At 47.5% G+C, this 27,050-nt stretch overlaps 1 protein-coding gene across 2 annotated transcripts in view; it reads left to right on the forward strand.

Moving 5' to 3' along the window:
* Positions 1-24,259, forward strand: part of CLASRP (CLK4 associating serine/arginine rich protein) — a 53,200-nt gene extending 28,941 nt beyond the window's left edge. Inside the window, exons 13-21 of one of the 2 annotated variants that reach the window (XM_082299615.1) lie at positions 1,322-1,606; positions 5,881-6,147; positions 9,586-9,625; positions 10,135-10,195; positions 14,161-14,219; positions 20,745-20,791; positions 22,007-22,089; positions 22,242-22,266; positions 24,178-24,259. In XM_082299615.1, coding sequence (XP_082155741.1) covers positions 1,322-1,606; positions 5,881-6,147; positions 9,586-9,625; positions 10,135-10,195; positions 14,161-14,219; positions 20,745-20,791; positions 22,007-22,089; positions 22,242-22,266; positions 24,178-24,220 — 910 coding nt within the window. In that variant the 3' untranslated portion in view covers positions 24,221-24,259. Of the gene's footprint in view, positions 1-1,321; positions 1,607-5,880; positions 6,148-9,585; positions 9,630-10,134; positions 10,196-14,160; positions 14,220-20,744; positions 20,792-22,006; positions 22,090-22,241; positions 22,267-24,177 lie in introns of those variants that run through there. The other variant, XR_014227172.1, reaches the window with a different exon arrangement.
* The last annotated feature ends 2,791 nt before the right edge of the window (positions 24,260-27,050 follow it).

Below are 27,050 nucleotides of genomic sequence, written 5' to 3' on the forward strand. Positions count from 1 at the left end.
TTCCCCATTCTCCCATTTTCTCCCCTTTTCTCCCCATTTTCTCCCTTTTATCCCCATTTATTCCCTTTTTATCCCCATTTATCCCCATTTATTCCCCTTTTGTCCCCTTTTATCCCCATTTTCTCCCGTTTGTTCCCCGTTTATTCCCCCTTTCCCCATTTTCTCCCCTTTTCTCCCCATTTTCTCCTTTTTATCCCCATTTATTCCCCTTTTCTCCCCATTTATCCACATTTACCCCCATTTATCCCCATTTACCCCCAATTTTTCCCCATTTATTCTCCTTCTATTCCTCTCTTATTCTCCTTTTATCCCCATTTATCCCCATTTTTCCCTTTTTACCCCCATTTATCCCCATTTACCCCCATTTATTCCCCATTTACCCCCATTTACCCCCATTTACCCCCATTTATTCCCCATTTACCCCCATTTATCCCCATTTATCCCCATTTTCCCCCATTTACCCCCATTTTCCCCCATTTACCCCCATTTATCCCCATTTATCCCCATTTATTCCCCATTTATTCCCCATTTTTCCCCATTTTTCCCCATTTCCCCCATTTATTCCCCATTTATCCCCATTTACCCCCATTTATTCCCCATTTACTCCCCTTTTTCCCCATTTTTCCCCATTTATTCCCCATTTACCCCCATTTACCCCCATTTATTCCCCATTTACCCCCATTTACCCCCATTTACCCCCATTTACCCCCATTTATCCCCATTTACCCCCATTTATTCCCCATTTATCCCCATTTATCCCCATTTATCCCCATTTATTCCCCATTTACCCCCATTTACCCCCATTTACCCCCATTTACCCCCATTTACCCCCATTTATTCCCCATTTACCCCCATTTTTCCCCATTTATTCCCCATTTATCCCCATTTATCCCCATTTATTCCCCATTTATTCCCCATTTACCCCCATTTATTCCCCATTTATTCCCCATTTACCCCCATTTATTCCCCATTTATTCCCCATTTACCCCCATTTATTCCCCATTTACCCCCATTTACCCCCATTTATTCCCCATTTACCCCCATTTTTCCCCATTTATTCCCCATTTATCCCCATTTTTCCCCATTTATCCCCATTTATTCCCCATTTATCCCCATTTATTCCCCATTTTCCCCCATTTTCCCCCATTTACCCCCATTTTTACCCATTTACCCCCATTTACCCCCATTTTTTCCCCATTTACCCCCCTTTTTCCCCATTTTTCCCCATTTCCCCCCTCCCCCCCACCTCCCCGCCCCCACAACTCCCCCATTTTCTCACGCCCCTCTCCCGTTTCTCTCTCTCCCCTCCCCCCTTCTCCAGGCGCCGCTCTTCCTCCTCCTCCTCCTCCTCCTCCTCCTCCTCCTCCTCGCCCTCCTCCTCCTCCTCCTCGTCCTCCTCGTGCAGCTCCCGCTGCCGCCGCCGCCATTCCCGGGGCTCCTTCCGGGGCCGCCGCCGTTCCCGGAGCCGTTCCCGGAGCCGTTCCCGGAGCCGTTCCCGCCGCTATTCCCGAGGCGGCTCCCGCGACAGCCGCCGCCGCTCCCGCTCCTTCTCGCCCGAGCGCGACCGCCAGCGCCGCCACCACCGCCAGCGCCGCTGCTGCTCCAGGTGAGCGCCAGTTTGGGCTGGTTCACATCCAGTTTGGGCCGGTTCACATCCAGTTTGGGGTGGTTTGGGTTGGTTTGGGACCAGTTTGGGGCGGTTCAGATCCAGTTTGGGGTGGTTTGGGGCGGTTTGGGGTCGTTCAGATCCAGTTTGGGTTGGTTTGGGTTGGTTTGGGACCAGTTTGGGGCGGTTCAGATCCAGTTTGGGTTGGTTTGGGGCGGTTTGGGACCAGTTTGGGGCGGTTCAGATCCAGTTTGGGCCGCTTCACATCCGCTTTGGGACGGTTCACATCCAGTTTGGGTTGGTTTGGGTTGGTTTGGGACCAGTTTGGGTCGGTTCACATCCGCTTTGGGCCGCTTCACATCCGCTTTGGGCCGGTTCACATCCGGTTTGGGTTGGTTTGGGGCGGTTTGGGACCAGTTTGGGGCGGTTCAGATCCGCTTTGGGCCGGTTCACATCCGCTTTGGGCCGCTTCACATCCAGTTTGGGCCGCTTCACATCCAGTTTGGGCCGCTTCACATCCAGTTTGGGCCGCTTCACATCCAGTTTGGGTTGGTTTGGGTTGGTTTGGGACCAGTTTGGGTCGGTTCAGATCCAGTTTGGGTCGGTTTGGGGCGGTTTGGGACCAGTTTGGGTCAGTTCAGATCCAGTTTGGGTTGGTTTGGGGCGGTTTGGGGTCGTTCAGATCCAGTTTGGGTTGGTTTGGGTTGGTTTGGGACCAGTTTGGGGCGGTTCAGATCCAGTTTGGGTTGGTTTGGGGCGGTTTGGGACCAGTTTGGGGCGGTTCAGATCCAGTTTGGGCCGGTTCACATCCGCTTTGGGCCGGTTCAGATCCAGTTTGGGGCGGTTCACATCCGCTTTGGGCCGCTTCACATCCGCTTTGGGACGGTTCACATCCAGTTTGGGTTGGTTTGGGGCGGTTTGGGACCAGTTTGGGGCGGTTCAGATCCAGTTTGGGTCGGTTCAGATCCGCTTTGGGACGGTTCACATCCAGTTTGGGGTGGTTTGGGGCAGTTTGGGACCAGTTTGGGGCGGTTCAGATCCGCTTTGGGCCGGTTCACATCCAGTTTGGGGTGGTTTGGGGCAGTTTGGGACCAGTTTGGGGCGGTTCAGATCCAGTTTGGGGCGGTTCAGATCCGCTTTGGGCCGGTTCACATCCGCTTTGGGACGGTTCAGATCCAGTTTGGGTTGGTTCGGGTCGGTTTGAGGCGGTTTGGGACCAGTTTGGGGCGGTTCAGATCCGCTTTGGGATGGTTCAGATCCAGTTTGGGTTGGTTTGGGGCGGTTTGGGACCAGTTTGGGCCGGTTCAGATCCGGTTTGGGCCGGTTCAGATCCAGTTTGGGTTGGTTTGGGGCGGTTTGGGACCAGTTTGGGGCGGTTCAGATCCAGTTTGGGACGGTTCAGATCCGGTTTGGGTCGGTTTGGGACCAGTTTGGGACGGTTCAGATCCAGTTTGGGACGGTTCGGGTCGGTTTGGGGCGGTTTGGGTTGGTTTGGGTCAGTTCAGATCCAGTTTGGGGCGGTTCAGATCCAGTTTGGGCCGGTTCAGATCCAGTTTGGGTTGGTTTGGGTTGGTTTGGGTCGGTTTGGGGTCGGTTTGGGGTCGGTTTGGGTCGGTTTGGGTCGGTTTGGTGTGGTTTGGGTCGGTTTGGGTTGGTTTGGGTTGGTTTGGGACCAGTTTGGGTCAGTTCAGATCCAGTTTTTCCCCAATTTTCCCCCATTTTTTTCCCGATTTTTCCCCAATTTTCACCCGATTTTTTCCTGGTATTCCCCCTCCTTTCCCCCAATTTTTCCCCTCTTTCCCCCAATTTTCCCCCAATTTTTCCCCCAATTTCCCCCCCCTTTCCCCCCAATTTTCCCCCAATTTCTCCCCAATTTTTCCCCGATTTTTCCCCGATTTTCACCCGATTTTTTCCTGGTTTTCCCCCCAATTTCCCCCCAATTTCCCCCCAATTTTCCCCCAATTTTTCCCCAATTTCCCCCCATTTTTCCCCAATTTTTCCCCAATTTTCACCCGATTTTTTCCTGGTTTTCCCCCCAATTTTTCCCCTCTTTCCCCCCAATTTCCCCCCAATTTTTCCCCTCTTTCCCCCCAATTTCCCCCCCTTTCCCCCCAATTTCCCCCCAATTTCCCCCCCATTTTACCCCGATTTTTCCCCAATTTTCACCTGATTTTTTCCTGGTTTTCCCCCTCCTTTCCCCCAATTTTTCCCCTCTTTCCCCCAATTTTTCCCCCAATTTCCCCCCAATTTCCCCCCCTTTCCCCCCAATTCTTCCCCAATTTCCCCCTCTTTCCCCCCAATTTCCCCCCAATTTTTCCCCGATTTTTCCCCAATTTTCACCCGATTTTTTCCTGCTTTTCCCCCCAATTTCCCCCCCATTTTCCCCCGATTTTTCCCCAATTTTTCCCCAATTTTCACCCGATTTTTTCCTGCTTTTCCCCCCAATTTCCCCCCAATTTTCCCCCGATTTTTCCCCAATTTTTCCCCGATTTTTCCCCAATTTTCACCTGATTTTTTCCTGGTTTTCCCCCCAATTTCCCCCCAATTTTCCCCCAATTTCTCCCCAATTTTTCCCCAATTTTCCCCCAATTTTTCCCCGATTTTTCCCCAATTTTTCTCCAATTTTTCCCCAATTTCCTCCCAATTTTTCCCCAATTCTTCCCCAATTTTTCCCCAATTTTTCTCCAATTTCCCCCCAATTTTTCCCCTCTTTCCCCCCAATTTCCCCCCAATTTTTCTCCAATTCCCCCCCAATTTCCCCCCAATTTTTCCCCTCTTTCCCCCCAATTTTCCCCCAATTTTCCCCCAATTTTTCCCCAATTTTCCCCCAATTTTTCCCCGATTTTTCCCCAATTTTTCTCCAATTTTTCCCCAATTTTCCCCCAATTTTTCCCCAATTTCCCCCCAATTTTCCCCCAATTTCTCCCCAATTTTTCCCCGATTTTTCCCCAATTTTCACCCGATTTTTTCCTGGTTTTCCCCCTCCTTCCCCCCAATTTTTCCCCTCTTTCCCCCCAATTTTTCCCCAATTTCCCCCCAATTTTTCTCCAATTTCCCCCCCTTTCCCCCCAATTTCCCCCCAATTTTTCCCCTCTTTCCCCCCAATTCTTCCCCAATTTCCCCCCAATTTTTCCCCGATTTTTCCCCAATTTTTCTCCAATTTTTCCCCAATTTTTCCCCAATTTCCCCCCATTTTTCCCCAATTTTTCCCCAATTTTCACCCGATTTTTTCCTGGTTTTCCCCCCAATTTTTCCCCTCTTTCCCCCCAATTTCCCCCCAATTTTTCTCCAATTTCCCCCTCTTTCCCCCCAATTTCCCCCAATTTCCCCCCAATTTTTCCCCGATTTTTCCCCAATTTTCACCCGATTTTTTCCTGGTTTTCCCCCCAATTTCCCCCCAATTTCCCCTCCTTTCCCCCCAATTTCCCCCCAATTTCTCCCCAATTTTTCCCCTCTTTCCCCCCAATTTCCCCCCAATTTTTCTCCAATTTCCCCCTCTTTCCCCCCAATTTCCCCCCAATTCCCCCCAATTTCCCCCCCAATTCTTCCCCAATTCTTCCCCAATTTTTCCCCAATTTTTCCCCAATTTTTCCCCAATTTCCCTCCAATTTTCCCCAATTTTTCCCCAATTTTCACCTGATTTTTTCCTGGTTTTCCCCCCAATTTTTTCCCCTCTTTCCCCCCAATTTCCCCCTAATTTTCCCCCAATTTTCCCCTGATTTTTCCCCGATTTTTCCCCAATTTCCCCCCAATTTTTCCCCGATTTTTCCCCGATTTTTCCCCGATTTTTCCCCAATTTTTCCCCAATTTCCCCCCAATTTCCCCCCATATTTCCCCCCATTTTTCCCCAGTTTTCACCCGATTTTTTCCTGCTTTTCCCCCCAATTTCCCCCCAATTTCCCCCCAATTTTTCCCCAATTTTCCCCCAATTTCCCCCCAATTTTTCCCCGATTTTTCCCCGATTTTTCCCCAATTTTTCCCCAATTTTTCCCCAATTTCCCCCCAATTTCCCCCCATATTTCCCCCCATTTTTCCCCAATTTTCACCCGATTTTTTCCTGCTTTTCCCCCCAATTTCCCCCCAATTTCCCCCCAATTTTTCTCCAATTTTCCCCCAATTTTTCCCCGATTTTTCCCCAATTTTTCCCCAATTTTCACCCGATTTTTTCCTGCTTTTCCCCCCTCTTTCCCCCCAATTTCCCCCCAATTTTTCCCCAATTTTCACCCGATTCTTTCCTGCTTTTCCCCCTCTCTCCCCCTCTTTCCCGTCCGCAGGAGCCGCTCGGTGTCCCGGGAGCGTTCCCGGCGCTCCTGGCGCTCCTGGCGCCGCTGGAGCAGCCGCAGCCGCAGCAAATCCCGCAGCAAATCCCGCAGCAAATCCTGCACCAGATCCCGCAGCAAATCCTGCACCAGATCCCGGAGCAGATCCCGCAGCAGATCCCGCAGCAGATCCCGGAGCAGATCCCGGAGCCCGCCCGCATCCCGGGAAAAGGCCCCGCCCCGCCCCGCAGCCTCGCCCGCCGCCGGAGAGAAGCTGAAAAAGTGAGGGGAAACCCCACGAATCCGCGAAAAATCCCCCAAAATCTCACCCCAAATCCTTCTGGCATCCCCGAAGAGCCACCGAAACCTTTCTGGGATAGCCCAGAATCACCAATTTCCACCCAAAATCCGTCGTTTTCCCATGAAATTCTTTTGGGATACCTCAAAATCACCAATTTTCCCCCAAAATTCCTTTGGGATACCGCAAAATCCTCAATTTTCCCCTGAAATTCCTTTGGGATACCTCAAAATCTTCGATTTTACCCTGAAATTCCTTTGGGATAACCAAAATCCCCAGTTTTCCCCCAAAATTCTCTCTGGGATACCGCAAAATCCTCAATTTTCCCCTGAAATTCCTTTGGGATACCTCAAAATCTTCGATTTTACCCTGAAATTCCTTTGGGATAACCAAAATCCCCAGTTTTCCCCCAAAATTCTCTCTGGGATACCGCAAAATCCTCAATTTTCCCCTAAAATTCCTTTGGGATACCCCAAAATCACCGATTTTACCCTGAAATTCCTTTGGGATACCCCAAAATCCTCAATTTTCCCCTAAAATTCCTTTGGGATACCCCAAAATCCTCAATTTTCCCCTAAAATTCCTTTGGGATACCTCAAAATCTTCGATTTTACCCTGAAATTCCTTTGGGATAACCAAAATCCTCAGTTTTCCCCCAAAATTCTCTCTGGGATACCGCAAAATCCTCAATTTTCCCCCAAAGTTCCTTTGGGATACCGCAAAATCCTCAATTTTCCCCTAAAATTCCTTTGGGATACCTCAAAATCACCGATTTTACCCTGAAATTCCTTTGGGATACCGCAAAATCCTCAATTTTCCCCTAAAATTCCTTTGGGATACCTCAAAATCTTCGATTTTACCCTGAAATTCCTTTGGGATACCTCAAAATCTTCGATTTTACCCTGAAATTCCTTTGGGATAACCAAAATCCCCAGTTTTCCCCCAAAATTCTCTCTGGGATACCGCAAAATCCTCAATTTTCCCCTGAAATTCCTTTGGGATACCTCAAAATCTTCGATTTTACCCTGAAATTCCTTTGGGATAACCAAAATCCCCAGTTTTCCCCCAAAATTCTCTCTGGGATACCGCAAAATCCTCAATTTTCCCCTAAAATTCCTTTGGGATACCCCAAAATCACCGATTTTACCCTGAAATTCCTTTGGGATACCCCAAAATCCTCAATTTTCCCCTAAAATTCCTTTGGGATACCCCAAAATCCTCAATTTTCCCCTAAAATTCCTTTGGGATACCTCAAAATCTTCGATTTTACCCTGAAATTCCTTTGGGATAACCAAAATCCTCAGTTTTCCCCCAAAATTCTCTCTGGGATACCGCAAAATCCTCAATTTTCCCCTAAAATTCCTTTGGGATACCTCAAAATCACCGATTTTACCCTGAAATTCCTTTGGGATACCCCAAAATCCTCAATTTTCCCCTAAAATTCCTTTGGGATACCTCAAAATCTTCGATTTTACCCTGAAATTCCTTTGGGATAACCAAAATCCCCAGTTTTCCCCCAAAATTCTCTCTGGGATACCGCAAAATCCTCAATTTTCCCCTAAACTTCCTTTGGGATACCCCAAAATCCTCAATTTTCCCCTAAAATTCCTTTGGGATACCTCAAAATCTTCGATTTTACCCTGAAATTCCTTTGGGATAACCAAAATCCCCAGTTTTCCCCCAAAATTCTCTCTGGGATACCCCAAAATCACCAATTTTACCCTGAAATTCCTTTGGGATACCCCAAAATCCTCAATTTTCCCCTAAAATTCCTTTGGGATACCTCAAAATCACCGATTTTACCCTGAAATTCCTTTGGGATACCTCAAAATCCTCAATTTTACCCTGAAATTCCTTTGGGATAACCAAAATCCCCAGTTTTCCCCCAAAATTCTCTCTGGGATACCCCAAAATCCTCAATTTTCCCCTGAAATTCCTTTGGGATACCCCAAAATCCTCAATTTTCCCCCAAAATTCCTTTGGGATACCCCAAAATCACCAATTTTCCCCTAAAATTCCTTTGGGATACCTCAAAATCCTCAATTTTCCCCTGAAATTCCTTTGGGATAACCAAAATCCCCAGTTTTCCCCCAAAATTCTCTCTGGGATACCCCAAAATCCTCAATTTTCCCCTAAAATTCCTTTGGGATACCCCAAAATCCTCAATTTTCCCCTAAAATTCCTTTGGGATACCTCAAAATCACCAATTTTACCCTGAAATTCCTTTGGGATACCTCAAAATCACCAATTTTCCCCCAGAATCCCTCTGGGATACCCCAAAATCCTCAATTTTCCCCCAGAATCCCTTCTGGAATCTCCCCAAATCCCCAGTTTTCCCCCTAAAATCCTTCCGAGATTCCCCAAAATCCCAAATTTCCACCCAAAATCCCTCTGGGATCCCCCAAAATCCCCAACTTTCCCCCAAAATTCCTTTGGGATCCCCCAAAATCCCCAATTTCCCCCCCAAACCCCTCTGGGATCCCCCAAATCCCCAAAATTTCCCTCAAATGCCCCCCCAAATCCCTTTGGAATCTCCCAAATCCCCCAGAATTCCCCCAAAATCCCTTTGGAATCTCCCAAATCCCCCAGAATTCCCCCCAAAATCCCTTTGGAATCCCCCAAATCCCCAAAAATCCCCCAAAAATTCCTTTGGGATCCCCCAAAATCCCCAATTTCCCCCCCAAACCCCTCTGGGATCCCCCAAATCCCCAAAATTTCCCTCAAATGCCCCCCCAAATCCCTTTGGAATCTCCCAAATCCCCCAGAATTCCCCCAAAACCCCTTTGGAATACCCCAAATCCCCCAAAATTCCCCCAAAATCCCTTTGGGATCCCCCAAATCCCCCAGAATTCCCCCCCAAATCCCTTTGGAATCCCCCAAAATCCCCCCAAAATCCCTTTGGAATCCCCAAAATCCCCCAAAATCCCCCCAAAATCCCTTTGGGATCCCCCAAATCCCCCAGAATTCCCCCCAAAATCCCTTTGGAATCCCCCAAATCCCCAAAAATCCCCCAAAAATTCCTTTGGGATCCCCCAAAATCCCCAATTTCCCCCCCAAACCCCTCTGGGATCCCCCAAATCCCCAAAATTTCCCTCAAATGCCCCCCGAAATCCCCCAGAATTCCCCCAAAATCCCTTTGGGATCCCCCAAAATCCCCAATTTTCCCCCCAAAATCCCCAATTTTCCCCCAAAATTCCTTTGGAATCCCCCAAATCCCCCAAAATCCCCCCAAAATCCCTTTGGAATCCCCCAAATCCCCAAAAATCCCCCCCAAATCCCTTTGGGATCCCCCAAAATCCCCAATTTCCCCCCCCAAATCCCTTTGGAATCCCCCAAAATCCCCCAAAATCCCCAGCATCCCGCCCTCGCTCATCCCGATTTTCCCGATTTCCCCCCTTTTTCCCCCATTTTCCCCCCTCCAGGGCCGACGCTGCCGCTGGTAAAGATTCCGGAGCTGCCAAAGTCAGTAAGAATTGGGATTTCCCCTTGTTTTTAACGGAATCTCTGCCGAGCTCTTGGGATCACGGATCCAGGGAATCCCAAAGATCCCCTCGGGGCCGGGCCGGGGCCGTGGGGAGGGATCTGGGATCACCCGGGAGGGATTCAGCTCCGGGGGGGCCCCTTTTCCCTGGATTTCCCTGGATTTCCCTGGATTTTCCCGTTTTTTCCTGGGTTTTCCCTCACTATTTCCCATTTTTTCCCCTTTTTTCCCTGGGTTTTCCCCCACTTTTTCCTGGATTTCCTCAGCCCCTGCGGCCACTTCCTGAATTTTCCAAGGGGGACACCAGACCTGAGACCCCCCCCCCTCAACCTCCCCAAAATTCCTTGGGAAGGGCTGGGCTGGGATGTGGATCCAAGAGGGGGAAAAAATCGGGATCGGGGGATTCCCGGGGGTCTCTCCGTGTCCTTTGTTCCCTCCCAATTCCCATTCCCGACCCCTTTTCCTGACCCAAATTCCCGGTTTTTTGCAGCCCAAGCTGACCCCGCAGGAGAAGCTGAAGCTGAGGATGCAGAAGGCGCTGAACAGGCAGTGTGAGGATCCCGGAATTCCCAGAAAATCCACCCCAAATCCCGGGAAATCGGCCCCAAAATCCCACTGGGATCCTCAGAATCTCCTCAAATCCCAGAGAAATCCCCAAGAAATTCCCCCAAATCCACCCCAAATCCACCCCAAATCCCCCCAAATCCACCCAAAATCCCACTGGGATCCCTGAAATCTCCTCAAATCCCAGTGAAATGCCCCCAAATCCACCCAAAATCCCACTGGGATCCCTGAAATCTCCTCAAATCCACCCCAAATCCCCCCAAATCCACCCAAAATCCCACTGGGATCCCCAAAATCTCAAATCCCAGCGAAATGCCCCCAAATCCACCCCAAATCCACCCAAAATCCTGCTGGGATCCTCAGAATCTTCTCAAATCCCAGAGAAATCCCAGCGAAATTCCCCCAAATCCACCCCAAATCCCCCCAAATCCACCCAAAATCCCACTGGGATCCCTGAAATCTCCTCAAATCCCAGCGAAATGCCCCCAAATCCACCCAAAATCCCCCCAAATCCACCCCAAATCCCCCCAAAATCCTGCTGGGATCCTCAGAATCTTCTCAAATCCCAGAGAAATCCCAGCGAAATTCCCCCAAATCCACCCCAAATCCCCCCAAATCCACCCAAAATCCCCTGGGATCCCCAAAATCTCCTCAAATCCCAGCGAAATGCCCCCAAATCCACCCCAAATCCCCCCAAAATCCCGCTGGGATCCTCAGAATCTTCTCAAATCCCAGAGAAATCCCAGAGAAATCCCAGAGAAATCCCCCCAAAATCCCCTGGATTCCCCCCAGAATCCCTGTGGGATCCCCCAAATCCCTTTTGGATCCCCCAAATTCTCCCAGAATCCTCCCCAAAATTCCCCCGAATTCCCCCAAAATCCCCTGGATTCCCCCAAAATCCCACTGGGATCCCCAAAATCTCCTCAAATCCCAGCGAAATCCCCGAGAAATTCCCCCAAATCCACCCCAAATCCCCCCAAATCCACCCAAAATCCCCCTGGGATCCCCAAAATCTCAAATCCCAGCGAAATCCCCCCAAATCCACCCCAAATCCACCCCAAATCCCGCTGGGATCCTCAGAATCTCCTCAAATCCCAGAGAAATCCCAGCGAAATCCCCCCAAATCCACCCCAAATCCACCCAAAATCCCACTGGGATCCCTGAAATCTCCTCAAATCCCAGCGAAATGCCCCCAAATCCACCCAAAATCCCCCCAAATCCACCCCAAATCCCCCCAAAATCCTGCTGGGATCCTCAGAATCTTCTCAAATCCCAGAGAAATCCCAGCGAAATTCCCCCAAATCCACCCCAAATCCCCCCAAATCCACCCAAAATCCCCTGGGATCCCCAAAATCTCCTCAAATCCCAGCGAAATGCCCCCAAATCCACCCCAAATCCCCCCAAAATCCCGCTGGGATCCTCAGAATCTCCTCAAATCCCAGAGAAATCCCCAAGAAATCCCCCCAAATCCACCCCAAATCCCCCCAAATCCACCCAAAATCCCCTGGGATCCCCAAAATCTCCTCAAATCCCAGTGAAATGCCCCCAAATCCACCCCAAATCCCCCCAAATCCACCCCAAATCCCCCCAAAATCCTGCTGGGATCCTCAGAATCTCCTCAAATCCCAGAGAAATCCCAGCGAAATTCCCCCAAATCCACCCCAAATCCCCCCAAATCCACCCAAAATCCCACTGGGATCCCCGAAATCTCCTCAAATCCCAGCGAAATGCCCCCAAATCCACCCCAAATCCCCCCAAATCCACCCAAAATCCCCCCAAAATCCTGCTGGGATCCTCAGAATCTTCTCAAATCCCAGCGAAATCCCCAAGAAATTCCCCCAAATCCACCCCAAATCCACCCAAAATCCCCTGGGATCCCCAAAATCTCCTCAAATCCCAGTGAAATGCCCCCAAATCCACCCCAAATCCACCCAAAATCCCGCTGGAATCCTCAGAATCTTCTCAAATCCCAGAGAAATCCCAGCGAAATTCCCCCAAATCCACCCAAAATCCCCCGAAATCCCCCCAAATCCCCCCAAAATCCCCTGGATTCCCCCCAGAATCCCTGTGGGATCCCCCAAATCCCTTTTGGATCCCCCAAATTCTCCCAGAATCCTCCCCAAAATTCCCCCAAATTCCCCCAAAATCCCCTGGATTCCCCCAAAATCCCTCTGGGATCCCCTAAAATCACCTGGGATCCGCTAAAATCCCGATTTTTCCCCCAAAATCCCCCAAAATTTCCCCAAAATCCCCCCCCCCCCCAAATTCCCCTGGGATCCCCAAAATCCACCCAAAATTTCCCCAAAATCCCCCAAAAATCCCTCTGGGATCCCCAAAATTCCCCCAAATCCCCCAAAAATCCCTCTGGGATCCTCTCAAATCCCCCAAAATCCCCCCAAATTCCCTCGAATCCCCCCAAAAATCCCTCTGGGATCCCCCAAAATTCCCCCCAAAATCCCCTGGGATCCCCAAAATCCCCCAAAATTCCCCCGAATCCCCCCCAAAATCCCTCTGGGATCCCCTCAAATCCCCCAAAATCCACCCAAAATCCCCTGGGATCCTCCAAAATCCCGATTTTTTTCCCCAAATACCCTGGATTCCTCCAAAATCCCCCCACCCAAATTCCCCTGGGATCCCCCAAATCCCCCCAAATCCACCCAAAATCCCTTGGATTCCCCCAAAATCCCTCTGGGATTCCCTAAAATCCTGAATTTTCCCCCCCAATCCCCCCCCCCCCAAATCCCCTGGGATCCCCAAAAATCCCCCAAAATTCCCTCAAATCTCCCCAAAAATCCCTCTGGGATCCCCTAAAATTCCCCCCAAAATCCCCTGGGATCCCCCAAAATCCCCCAAATTCCTCCAAAATTCCCCCAAATTCCCCAAAAATCTCTCTGGGATCCCCCAAAATTCCTCCCAAAATCCCCTGGGATCCCCAAAATCCCCTCGAATGCCCCCCAAAATCCCTCTGGGATCCCTCTAAATCCCCCAAAATTCCCCCAAATTCCCCAAAAATCCCTCTGGGATTCCCCAAAATTCCCCCCAAAATCCCCCAAATCCCCCCAAATTCCCCCAAAATTCCCCCAAATTCCCCAAAAATCCCTCTGGGATCCCCTAAAATTCCCCCCAAAATCCCCTGGGATCCCCCAAAATTCCCCCAAATTCCCCAAAAATCCCTCTGGGATCCCCTAAAATTCCCCCCAAAAATCCCTCTGGGATCCCCCAAAATTCCTCCCAAAATCCCCTAGGATCCCCAAAATCCCCCAAAATTCCCCCCAAAATCCCCTGGGATCCCCCAAAATCCCCCAAAATTCCCCCAAATTCCCCAAAAATCCCTCAAAATCCCCTAAAATTCCCCCCAAAATCCCCTGGGATCCCCCAAAATCCCCCAAAATTCCCCCAAATCCCCCCAAAATTCCCTCAAATCCCCCCAAAAATCCCTCTGGGATCCCCCAAAATTCCTCCCAAAATCCTCTGGGATCCCCAAAATCCCCCCGAATGCCCCCCAAAATCCCTCTGGGATCCCTCTAAATCCCCCAAAATTCCCCCAAATTCCCCCAAATTCCCCAAAAATCCCTCTGGGATCCCCCAAAATTCCCCCCAAAATCCCCTGGGATCCCCCAAAATCCCCCAAAATTCCCCCAAATCCCCCCAAAATTCCCTCAAATCCCCCCAAAAATCCCTCTGGGATCCCCTAAAATTCCCCCCAAAATCCCCTGGGATCCCCCAAAATCCCCCAAATCCCCGCAAATTCCCCAAAAATCCCTCTGGGATCCCCTAAAATTCCTCCCAAAATCCCCTGGGATCCCCCAAAATTCCCCCCAAAATCCCCTGGGATCCCCCAAAATCCCCCAAAATTCCCCCAAAATTCCCCCAAATTCCCCCAAATTCCCCCAAAATTCCCCCAAATCCCTGTGGGATCCCCCAAAATCCCAAATTCCCGTTTTTTTCCCAGTTAAAGCCGACAAAAAGGCGGCGCAGGAGAAGATGCTGCAGCAGGAGCACGAGAGACAGGTCTGGGAATGGGGCAAAACGTGGCAGAAATGGGATTTTCCTCGGGAATTCCTTGGGATAAAAACGGGAATTCCTTGGGATTTCATCGGGGTAAAATTGGGATTTCCTTGGGGTAAAATTGGGATTTCCTTGGGGTAAAACTGGGGTAAAAATGGGGTTTAATTGGGATTTCATTGGGATAAAAATGGGATTTCATTGGGATTGAATTGGGATTGAATTGGGATAAAAGTGGGATTGAATTGGGATTTAATTGGGATTTAATTGGGGTTTAATTGGGATAAAAATGGGATTGAATTGGGATAAAAATGGGATTTCATTGGGATAAAAGTGGGATTTAATTGGGATTTAATTGGGGTTTAATTGGGATAAAAATGGGATTGAATTGGGATAAAAATGGGATTTCATTGGGATTTAATTGGGGTTTAATTGGGATTGAATTGGGATAAAAATGGGATTTCATTGGGATTGAATTGGGATAAAAATGGGATTTAATAGGGGTTTAATTGGGATTTCATTGGGGTAAAAACGGGATTTCATTGGGGTTTAATTGGGAATTAATCGGGATAAAAATGGGATTGAATTGGGATAAAAATGGGATTTCATTGGGATAAAAGTGGGATTGAATTGGGATTTAATTGGGGTTTAATTGGGATAAAAATGGGATTGAATTGGGATAAAACTGGGATTTCATTGGGGTTTAATTGGGATTTCATTGGGATAAAAATGGGATTTCCTTGGGATAAAAGTGGGGTTGAATTGGGATTTAATTGGGGTTTAATTGGGATTTAATTGGGGTTTAATTGGGATTGAATTGGGATAAAAATGGGATTTCATTGGGATTGAATTGGGATAAAAATGGGATTTAATAGGGGTTTAATTGGGATTTCATTGGGGTAAAAACAGGATTTCATTGGGGTTTAATTGGGAATTAATCGGGATAAAAATGGGATTGAATTGGGATAAAAATGGGATTTCATTGGGATAAAAGTGGGATTTAATTGGGATTTAATTGGGGTTTAATTGGGATAAAAATGGGATTGAATTGGGATAAAACTGGGATTTCATTGGGGTTTAATTGGGATTGAATTGGGGTAAAAATGGGATTTCATTGGGGTTTAATTGGGAATTAATCGGGATAAAAATGGGATTTCATTGGGATAAAAGTGGGATTGAATTGGGATTTAATTGGGGTTTAATTGGGATAAAAATGGGATTGAATTGGGATAAAAATGGGATTTCATTGGGGTTTAATTGGGATTTCATTGGGGTTTAATTGGGATAAAAATGGGATTTCATTGGGATTTCATTGGGATTTCATTGGGGTAAAAATGGGATTTCATTGGGATTTAATTGGGAATTAATCGGGATAAAAATGGGATTGAATTGGGATTGAATTGGGATAAAAATGGGATTTCATTGGGATAAAAGTGGGATTTAATTGGGGTTTAATTGGGATTTAATTGGGGTTTAATTGGGAATTCATTGGGGTTTAATTGGGGTTTAATTGGGAATTCATTGGGGTTTAATTGGGGTTTAATTGGGATAAAAATGGGATTGAATTGGGATAAAAGTGGGATTTCATTTGGGTTTAATTGGGATTTCATTGGGGTTTAATTGGGATTTAATTGGGATTGAATTGGGATAAAAATGGGATTTCATTGGGGTTTAATTGGGAATTAATCGGGATAAAAATGGGATTGAATTGGGATTTCATTGGGATAAAAATGGGATTTCATTGGGATAAAAATGGGATTTCATTGGGATTTAATTGGGGTTTAATTGGGATAAAAATGGGATTTCATTGGGATTGAATTGGGATAAAAATGGGATTGAATTGGGATTGAATTGGGATTGAATTGGGGTTTAATTGGGGTAAAAATGGGATTTCATTGGGGTTTAATTGGGAATTCATTGGGGTTTAATTGGGATTTAATTGGGGTTAATTGGGGTTTAATTGGGATAAAAATGGGATTGAATTGGGATTGAATTGGGATAAAAATGGAATTTAATTGGGATTGAATTGGGATAAAAATGGGATTTCATTGGGATAAAAATGGGATTTCATTGGGATTTAATTGGAATAGAAATGGGATTTCATTGGGATTTAAATGGGACTTCATTGGGATTGAATTGGGATAAAAATGGGATTTAATTGGGTTTTAATTGGGATAAAAAGGGGATTTAATTGGGTTCTAACTGAGATTTAATTGGGTTTTAATTGAGATTTCATTGGGATGGAAATGGGATTTAATTGGAAGAGAAATGGGATTGAATTACAATTTTATTGGAATAGAAATGGGATTGAATTGGGATTTAATTGGGATAAAAATGGGATTTAATTGGGTTTTAATTGAGATTTAATTGGGTTTTATTTGAGATTTCATTGGAATAGAAATGGGATTGAATTGAGATTTAATTGGGATGGAATTGAGATTTAATTGGAAGAGAAATGGGATAGAATTGGAATAGAAATGGGATTGAATTGGGATATAAATGGGATTTAATTGAGATTTAATTGGGATAAAAAGGGGATTTAATTGGGTTCTAACTGAGATTTAATTGGGTTTTAATTGAGATTTCATTGGGATGGAAATGGGATTTAATTGGGATTGAATTGAGATTTAATTGGGATGGAAATGGGAGTTAATTGGAAGAGAAATGGGATTTAATTGAGGTTTAATTGGAATAGAAATGGGATTGAATTGGGATTGAATTGAGATTTAATTGGGATGGAATTGAGATTTAATTGGAAGAGAAATGGGATAGAATTGGAATAGAAATGGAATAGAATTGGAATAGAAATGGGATTGAATTGAGATTTAATTGGGATAAAAATGGGATTTAATTGGGTTTTAATTGAGATTTAATTGGGTTTTATTTGAGATTTAATTGGGATAGAAATGGGATTGAATTGAGACTTAATTGGGATAAAAATGGGATTGAGTTGGGATTGAATTGGGATTGAATTGAGATTTAATTGGGATGGAAATGGGAGTTAATTGGGATAGAAATGGGATTGAATTGAGATTTAATTGGAAGAGAAATGGGATAAAAATGGGACTCAAATGGGATAAAAATGGGATTGAATTGGGATGGAATTGGGATGGAATTGGGATTGAATTGGGATGGAATTGGGATTGAATTGGGATTGAATTGGGATGGAATTGGGATTGAATTGGGATGGAATTGGGATGGAATTGGGATTGAATTGGGATTGAATTGGGATGGAATTGGGATGGAATTGGGATGGAATTGGGATTGAATTGGGATTGAATTGGGATGGAATTGGGATGGAATTGGGATGGAATTGGGATTGAATTGGGATTGAATTGGGATTGAATTGGGATGGAATTGGGATGGAATTGGGATGGAATTGGGATGGAATTGGGATTGAATTGGGATTGAATTGGGATGGAATTGGGATGGAATTGGGATTGAATTGGGATTGAATTGGGATGGAATTGGGATTGAATTGGGATGGAATTGGGATTGAATTGAGATGGAATTGGGATTGAATTGGGATGGAATTGGGATTGAATTGGGATTGAATTGGGATGGAATTGGGATGGAATTGGGATTGAATTGGGATTGAATTGGGATGGAATTGGGATTGAATTGGGATTGAATTGGGATGGAATTGGGATTGAATTGGGATGGAATTGGGATTGAATTGGGATGGAATTGGGATGGAATTGGGATTGAATTGGGATTGAATTGGGATGGAATTGGGATGGAATTGGGATTGAATTGGGATTGAATTGGGATGGAATTGGGATGGAATTGGGATGGAATTGGGATTGAATTGGGATTGAATTGGGATGGAATTGGGATGGAATTGGGATTGAATTGGGATTGAATTGGGATGGAATTGGGATGGAATTGGGATTTAATTGAGATGGAATTGGGATTGAATTGGGATTGAATTGGGATGGAATTGGGATTGAATTGGGATGGAATTGGGATGGAATTGGGATGGAATTGGGATGGAATTGGGATGGAATTGGGATTGAATTGGGATTGAATTGGGATGGAATTGGGATGGAATTGGGATTGAATTGGGATGGAATTGGGATGGAATTGGGATGGAATTGGGATTGAATTGGGATTGAATTGGGATGGAATTGGGATGGAATTGGGATTGAATTGGGATGGAATTGGGATTGAATTGGGATGGAATTGGGATTGAATTGGGATTGAATTGGGATGGAATTGGGATTGAATTGGGATTGAATTGGGATTGAATTGGGATTGAATTGGGATGGAATTGGGATTGAATTGGGATGGAATTGGGATTGAATTGGGATGGAATTGGGATTGAATTGGGATTGAATTGGGATGGAATTGGGATGGAATTGGGATGGAATTGGGATTGAATTGGGATTGAATTGGGATGGAATTGGGATGGAATTGGGATTGAATTGGGATGGAATTGGGATTGAATTGGGATGGAATTGGGATTGAATTGGGATTGAATTGGGATTGAATTGGGATGGAATTGGGATTGAATTGGGATTGAATTGGGATTGAATTGGGATGGAATTGGGATGGAATTGGGATTGAATTGGGATGGAATTGGGATGGAATTGGGATGGAATTGGGATTGAATTGGGATGGAATTGGGATGGAATTGGGATTGAATTGGGATGGAATTGGGATTGAATTGGGATGGAATTGGGATTGAATTGGGATTGAATTGGGATGGAATTGGGATTGAATTGGGATTGAATTGGGATTGAATTGGGATTGAATTGGGATGGAATTGGGATTGAATTGGGATGGAATTGGGATTGAATTGGGATGGAATTGGGATTGAATTGGGATTGAATTGGGATGGAATTGGGATGGAATTGGGATGGAATTGGGATTGAATTGGGATTGAATTGGGATGGAATTGGGATGGAATTGGGATTGAATTGGGATGGAATTGGGATTGAATTGGGATTGAATTGGGATGGAATTGGGATGGAATTGGGATTGAATTGGGATTGAATTGGGATGGAATTGGGATGGAATTGGGATTGAATTGGGATGGAATTGGGATTGAATTGAGATGGAATTGGGATGGAATTGGGATGGAATTGGGATTGAATTGGGATTGAATTGGGATGGAATTGGGATTGAATTGGGATGGAATTGGGATTGAATTGGGATGGAATTGGGATGGAATTGGGATTGAATTGGGATTGAATTGGGATGGAATTGGGATGGAATTGGGATTGAATTGGGATGGAATTGGGATGGAATTGGGATTGAATTGGGATGGAATTGGGATGGAATTGGGATTGAATTGGGATTGAATTGGGATTGAATTGGGATGGAATTGGGATTGAATTGGGATGGAATTGGGATTGAATTGGGATGGAATTGGGATGGAATTGGGATGGAATTGGGATTGAATTGGGATGGAATTGGGATTGAATTGGGATGGAATTGGGATTGAATTGGGATTGAATTGGGATGGAATTGGGATGGAATTGGGATGGAATTGGGATTGAATTGGGATTGAATTGGGATGGAATTGGGATTGAATTGGGATGGAATTGGGATTGAATTGGGATTGAATTGGGATGGAATTGGGATTGAATTGGGATTGAATTGGGATTGAATTGGGATTGAATTGGGATTGAATTGGGATGGAATTGGGATTGAATTGGGATGGAATTGGGATGGAATTGGGATGGAATTGGGATTGAATTGGGATTGAATTGGGATGGAATTGGGATGGAATTGGGATTGAATTGGGATGGAATTGGGATGGAATTGGGATTGAATTGGGATGGAATTGGGATGGAATTGGGATGGAATTGGGATTGAATTGGGATTGAATTGGGATGGAATTGGGATTGAATTGGGATGGAATTGGGATTGAATTGGGATGGAATTGGGATGGAATTGGGATTGAATTGGGATTGAATTGGGATGGAATTGGGATGGAATTGGGATTGAATTGGGATTGAATTGGGATGGAATTGGGATGGAATTGGGATGGAATTGGGATTGAATTGGGATTGAATTGGGATGGAATTGGGATGGAATTGGGATTGAATTGGGATTGAATTGGGATGGAATTGGGATGGAATTGGGATTTAATTGAGATGGAATTGGGATTGAATTGGGATTGAATTGGGATGGAATTGGGATGGAATTGGGATTGAATTGGGATGGAATTGGGATGGAATTGGGATGGAATTGGGATTGAATTGGGATTGAATTGGGATGGAATTGGGATGGAATTGGGATTGAATTGGGATGGAATTGGGATTGAATTGGGATGGAATTGGGATTGAATTGGGATTGAATTGGGATGGAATTGGGATTGAATTGGGATTGAATTGGGATTGAATTGGGATTGAATTGGGATGGAATTGGGATTGAATTGGGATTGAATTGGGATGGAATTGGGATTGAATTGGGATGGAATTGGGATTGAATTGGGATGGAATTGGGATTTAACTGGGATCAAATGGGGTTGGCATTCCCGGGCTGGGAATGAGCGGCAGCTGAGTGGGATCTGTGTCCCTGCAGGAGCGCGAGGACGAGCTGCGCGCCATGGCCCGGAAAATCCGCATGAAGTAAATCCGAGGGCCCCGAGCCCGCGTTTCCCACCCCAATCCCGCTTTTCCCACCCCAATCCCGCGTTTCCCACCCCCAATCCCGTTTTTCCCAACCCCTGATCCCATTTTTCCCACCCCGATCCAATTTTTCCCACCCCAATCCCGCTTTTCCCACCCCAATCCCACATTTCCCACCCCAATCCCGCTTTTCCCACCCCAATCCCGCGTTTCCCACCCCAATCCCACATTTCCCACCCCAATCCCGCTTTTCCCACCCCAATCCCGCGTTTCCCACCCCAATCCCATTTCCCCATCCCAATCCCACTTTTCCCAGGCTCTGATCCCACATTTCCCACCCCAATCCCGTTTTTCCCACCCCAATCCCATTTTTCCCACCCCAACCCCATTTTCCCACCCCAACCCCGCTTTTCCCACCCCAATCCCGCTTTTCCCGGCTCTGATCCCATTTTTCCCACCCCAATCCCACATTTCCCACCCCAATCCCACATTTCCCACCCCAATCCCGTTTTTCCCACCCCAATCCCATTTTCCCACCCCAATCCCGCTTTTCCCACCCCCAATCCCGTTTTTCCCAACCCCTGATCCCGCTTTTCCCACCCCAATCCCGCTTTTCCCACCCCAATCCCCATTTTCCCACCCCGATCCCGCTTTTCCCACCCCGATCCCGCGTTTCCCACCCCAATCCTGCTTTTCCCACCCCAATCCTGCTTTTCCCACCCCAATCCCACATTTCCCACCCCAATCCCGCTTTCCCCACCCCAATCCCGCTTTCCCCACCCCAATCCCACATTTCCCCACCCCAATCCCGCTTTTCCCACCCCAATCCCGCTTTTCCCACCCCAATCCTGCTTTTCCCACCCCAATCCCGTTTTTCCCACCCCAATCCCGTTTTTCCCACCCCAATCCCGTTTTTCCCACCCCAATCCCACATTTCCCCACCCCAATCCCGCTTTTCCCACCCCAATCCCACTTTTCCCAGGCTCTGATCCCACATTTCCCACCCCAATCCCGTTTTTCCCACCCCCTGATCCCGCTTTTCCCGGCTCTGATCCCATTTTTCCCACCCCCATCCCATTTTTCCCACCCCAATCCCGCTTTTCCCGGCTCTGATCCCGCTTTTCCCGGCTCTGATCCCGTTTTTCCCACCCCAATCCCATTTTTCCCACCCCAATCCCGCTTTTCCCGGCTCTGATCCCGCTTTTCCGGCCGCAGGGAGCGGGAGCGCCGCGAGAAGGAGCGCGAGGAGTGGGAGCGCCAGTACAGCCGCCAGAGCCGCAGCCCCTCCCCCCGCTACGGTCGGTTCCCAGGGAATTCCCGGGAATTCCCGGAAATCCGGGAGCGCCGGGGGGGTTTGGGGGGGAGGGGGGAGGCCGGGGAGGGCAATTCCCGGCTGGAAAAGCGGGACCGGGGCGGGATTTCGGGAGCTGACGCGCGGCTCTTCCGGCAGGTCGGGAGTACAGCTCGTCCCGCAGGTACGGCCGCCCTTCCCGGCATTCCCGCGGATCCAGCCCCGATCCCTGAGCCCGGGGATCCCGAATTCCCCCCAATTCCTGAGCCCTGAGCCCGGGGATCCCGAATTCATCCCAATTCCTGAGCCCTGAGCCCGGGGATCCCAAATTCACCCCAATTCCTGAGCCCGGGGATCCCGAATTCATCCCAATCCCTGATGCCGGGGATCCCAAATTCATCCCAATTCCTGAGCCTGGGGATCCCAAATTCATCCCAATTCCTGAGCCTGGGGATCCCAAATTCATCCCAATTCCTGAGCCCGGGGATCCCGAATTCATCCCAATTCCTGAGCCTGGGGATCCCAAATTCATCCCAATTCCTGAGCCCGGGGATCCCAAATTCACCCCAATTCCTGAGCCCCGGGATCCCGAATTCATCCCAATTCCTGAGCCTGGGGATCCCAAATTCATCCCAATTCCTGAGCCTGGGGATCCCAAATTCATCCCAACTCCTGAGCCTGGGGATCCCAAATTCCCCCCAATTCCTGAGCCTGGAGATCCCAAATTCCCCCCAATTCCTGAGCCCGGGGATCCCAAATTCACCCCAATTCCTGAGCCCGGGGATCCCAAATTCATCCCAATTCCTGAGCCCGGGGATCCCAAATTCATCCCAATTCCTGATGCTGGGGATCCCAAATTCACCCCAATTCCTGAGCCCGGGGATCCCAAATTCATCCCAATTCCTGAGCCTGGGGATCCCAAATTCATCCCAATTCCTGAGCCCGGGGATCCCAAATTCACCCCAATTCCTGAGCCTGGGGATCCCAAATTCACCCCAATTCCTGAGCCCGGGGATCCCGAATTCCCCCCAATTCCTGAGCCCGGGGATCCCAAATTCACCCCAATTCCTGAGCCTGGGGATCCCAAATTCATCCCAATTCCTGAGCCCGGGGATCCCAAATTCATCCCGATCCCTGAGCCCGGGGATCCCAAATTCATCCCGATCCCTGAGCCTGGGGATCCCAAATTCACCCCAATTCCTGAGCCTGGGGATCCCAAATTCACCCCAATTCCTGAGCCCGGGGATCCCAAATTCATCCCAATTCCTGAGCCCGGGGATCCCAAATTCATCCCAACTCCTGAGCCTGGGGATCCCAAATTCATCCCGATCCCTGAGCCTGGGGATCCCAAATTCATCCCAATTCCTGAGCCTGGGGATCCCAAATTCATCCCAATTCCTGATCCTGGGGATCCCAAATTCATCCCAATTCCTGAGCCCGGGGATCCCAAATTCATCCCAATTCCTGAGCCCGGGGATCCCAAATTCACCCCAATTCCTGAGCCTGGGGATCCCAAATTCATCCCAATTCCTGATCCTGGGGATCCCAAATTCATCCCAATTCCTGAGCCCGGGGATCCCAAATTCCCCCCAATTCCTGAGCCTGGGGATCCCAAATTCCCCCCAATTCCTGAGCCCGGGGATCCCAAATTCATCCCAATTCCTGAGCCTGGGGAACTCAAATTCATCCCAATTCCTGAGCCCTGAGCCCGGGGCTCCCAAATTCCCCCCAATTCCTGATCCTGGGGCTCCTGGGGATCCCAAATTCCCCCCAATCCCTTTTCCCCCCAATCCCAGGGAATCCCAAATTCCCTCCAATCCCTTTTCCCTGCTCCGGGGGGATCCCAAATTTCCCAGATCCCAGGGAATCCTGAATTCCCTCCAATCCCTTTTCCCTCCTCCTGGGGATCCCAAATTTCCCTGTTCCCGGGGAATCCCGAATTCCCCCCAATCCCAGGGAATCCCAAATTCCCCCCAGTCCCAGGGAATCCCGAATTCCCCCCAATCCCAGGGAATCCCGAATTCCCCCCAATCCCTTTTCCCCCCAATCCCAGGGAATCCCGATTTCCCCCCAATCCCTTCTCCCTGCTCCGCAGGCATTCCCGATCCCGCTCCCGGAGCCCCCACTACCGGCACTGACGGACGGGGCCTCTCCAATAAATCCATGGAAAAAACCCCAAATCCCGACTCCGGAGCTCGTCAATCCCGTCGGGAAAAGGGGGGAAAACGGGAAATGGGGGAAAACAGGGAAAATGGGAAAAAAAGCTGGAAAAATGGGGGGGGGGAAAGCTGGGAAAAGGGGGAAAAATGGGGAATAGGCTGGGAAAAAAGGGGGGGAAAGCCGGGAAAAAGTGGGAAAAAGACTGGGAAAAGGGGAGGGAAGCCAGGAAAAAGTGGGAAAAAAGCCAGAAAAACGGGGGAAAAGGCCAGAAAAGGGGGGAAATCCAGGGAAAAGTGGGGAAAATGGTGAAAACCAGGAAAAAGAGGGGGGAAAGCCAGGAAAAACTGGTAAAAAGTGGGAAAAGGAGGGAAAAGCCAGGAAAAAAGGGAGGGGAAGCCAGGAAAAAAAGTGGAAAAAGGCCAGGGAAAAGGGGAGGAAAATGGGGAAAAGGCCAGGAAAAAGTGGGAAAATGTGGGAAAAGACCGGGCAAAAGGAGGGAAAAGCCAGGAAAAATGGTAAAAAGTGGGAAAAGGCCGGGAAAAAAGCGGGGAAAAGGGGGAGGAAATGGGGAAAAGGCCAGGAAAAAGGAGGCAAAAACCAGGAAAAAGGGGGAAAAGCAGGAAAAAGGGGGAAAAGCCAGGAAAAATTGGTAAAAAGTGGGAAAAGGCTGGGAAAAAGGTGGGAAAACAGGGAAAACGGTAAAAAGTGGGAAAAGGCTGGGAAAAAGGTGGGAAAACAGGGAAAAGGAGGAAAAAGTTGGGGGAAAACAGGGAAAAGTGAGGAAAAGGCTGGGAAAAAGGGGGGAAAACCGGTAAAAAGTGGGAAAAGGCCAGGAAAAAAGGGGAGAACCTGGGAAAAGTGGGAAAAAGTGGGAAAAGGCTGGAAAAAAGGAGGGCAAAGTCAGGAAAAAGTGGGAAAAACCGGGAAAAAGTGGGAAAAGGCCAGGAAAAAGGCGGGAAAATGGGGAAAAGGAGGGAAAAGCCAGGAAAAAATGTGGGAAAAGTGGGAAAAGGCAGGAAAAATCGCCAAGAAAGAGGCCCAGCTTGTGGCTCGAAGCAGCCCTGGCGGCTTTATTGCCTCGGGAGCTCATTGCAGAGGGAAGGAGAAGGCCAGCACGTCGGAAAAATGGGGGAAAAATGGGGAAAATGGGGAAAAATGAGGAAAAATGAGGGAAAATGGGGAGAAAAATGTGGAAAAATGGAGGGGAAAATGAGGAAGAATGGGAGAAAAATGGGGAAAAATGGAGGGGAAAATGAGGAAAAATGGGGAAAAATGGAGGGGAAAATGAGGAAAAATGGGAGAAAAATGGGGAAAAATGGAGGAAAAATGAGGGAAAATGGGGGAAAAATGGGGGAAAATGGAGGAAAAATGAGGGAAAATGGGGGAAAATGGGGAGAAAAATGAGGAAAAATGGGGGGGAAAATGAAGGAAAATGGGGGAAAAATGAGGAAAAATGGAGGAAAAATGGGGAAAAAATGAGGGAAAATGGAGGAAGAATGAGGGAAAATGGGGAGAAAAAATGAGGAAAAATGGGGGGGGAAATGAGGAAAAATGGGGGAAAAAATGAGGGAAAATGGAGGAAAAATGAGGGAAAATGGAGGAAAATGAGGAAAAATGGAGGAAAAATGGGGAGAAAAATGAGGAAAAATGGGGGGGGAAATGAGGAAAAATGGGGGGAAAAATGGGGAAAAATGGGGGGGGAAATGAGGGAAAATGGAGGAAAAATGAGGGAAAAGGGGAGGGAAAATGAGGAAAAATGGGGGAAGGAAAATGAGGAAAAATGGGAGAAAAATGGGGAAAAATGGAGGGGAAAATGAGGAAAAATGGGAGAAAAATGGGGAAAAATGGAGGAAAAATGAGGGAAAATGGGGGAAAATGGGGAGAAAAATGAGGAAAAATGGGGGGGAAATGAAGGAAAATGGGGAGAAAAATGTGGAAAAATGGAGGGGAAAATGAGGAAGAATGGGAGAAAAATGAGGAAAAATGGGGGAAAAATGAGGGAAAATGGGGGGAAAATGAGGGAAAATGGGGAGAAAAATGAGGGAAAATGGGGGGGAAAATGAGGGAAAATGGGGGGGAAAATGAGGAAAAATGGGGGGAAAATGAGGGAAAATGGGGGGAAAATGAGGAAAAATGGGAGAAAAATGGGGAAAAATGGAGGAAAAATGAGGGAAAATGGTGGAAAATGGGGGGAAAATGAGGGAAAATGGGAGAAAAATGGGGAAAAATGGAGGAAAAATTAGGGAAAATGGGGGAAAATGGGGAGAAAAATGAGGAAAAATGGGGGGAAAATGAAGGAAAATGGGGGAAAAATGAGGAAAAATGGAGGAAAAATGTGGAAAAAATGAGGGAAAATGGAGGAAAAATGAGGGAAAATGGAGGAAAAATGAGGGAAAATGGGGAGAAAAATGAGGAAAAATGGGGGGGGAAATGAGGAAAAATGGGGAGAAAAATGGGGAAAAATGGAGGAAAAATGAGGGAAAATGGGGGGAAAATGAGGAAAAATGGGGGGAAAATGGGGAAAAATGGAGGAAGAATGGGGGGAAAAGGGGAGAAAAATGAGGAAAAATGGGGGGGGAAATGAGGAAAAATGGGAGAAAAATGGGGAAAAATGGAGGGGAAAATGAGGAAAAATGGGAGAAAAATGGGGAAAAATGGAGGAAAAATGAGGGAAAATGGTGGAAAATGGGGGGAAAATGAGGAAAAATGGGGGGGAAAATGAGGGAAAATGGGGGAAAAATGAGGGAAAATGGGGGGAAAAGCCAGGAAAAATGGGAATCAAGCCAGGAAAAAGTGGGGAAAAGGCCG

Source organism: Coloeus monedula (genome assembly GCF_965178545.1).
Source record: "Coloeus monedula genome assembly, chromosome: 33".
Lineage (NCBI taxonomy): Eukaryota > Metazoa > Chordata > Aves > Passeriformes > Corvidae > Coloeus > Coloeus monedula.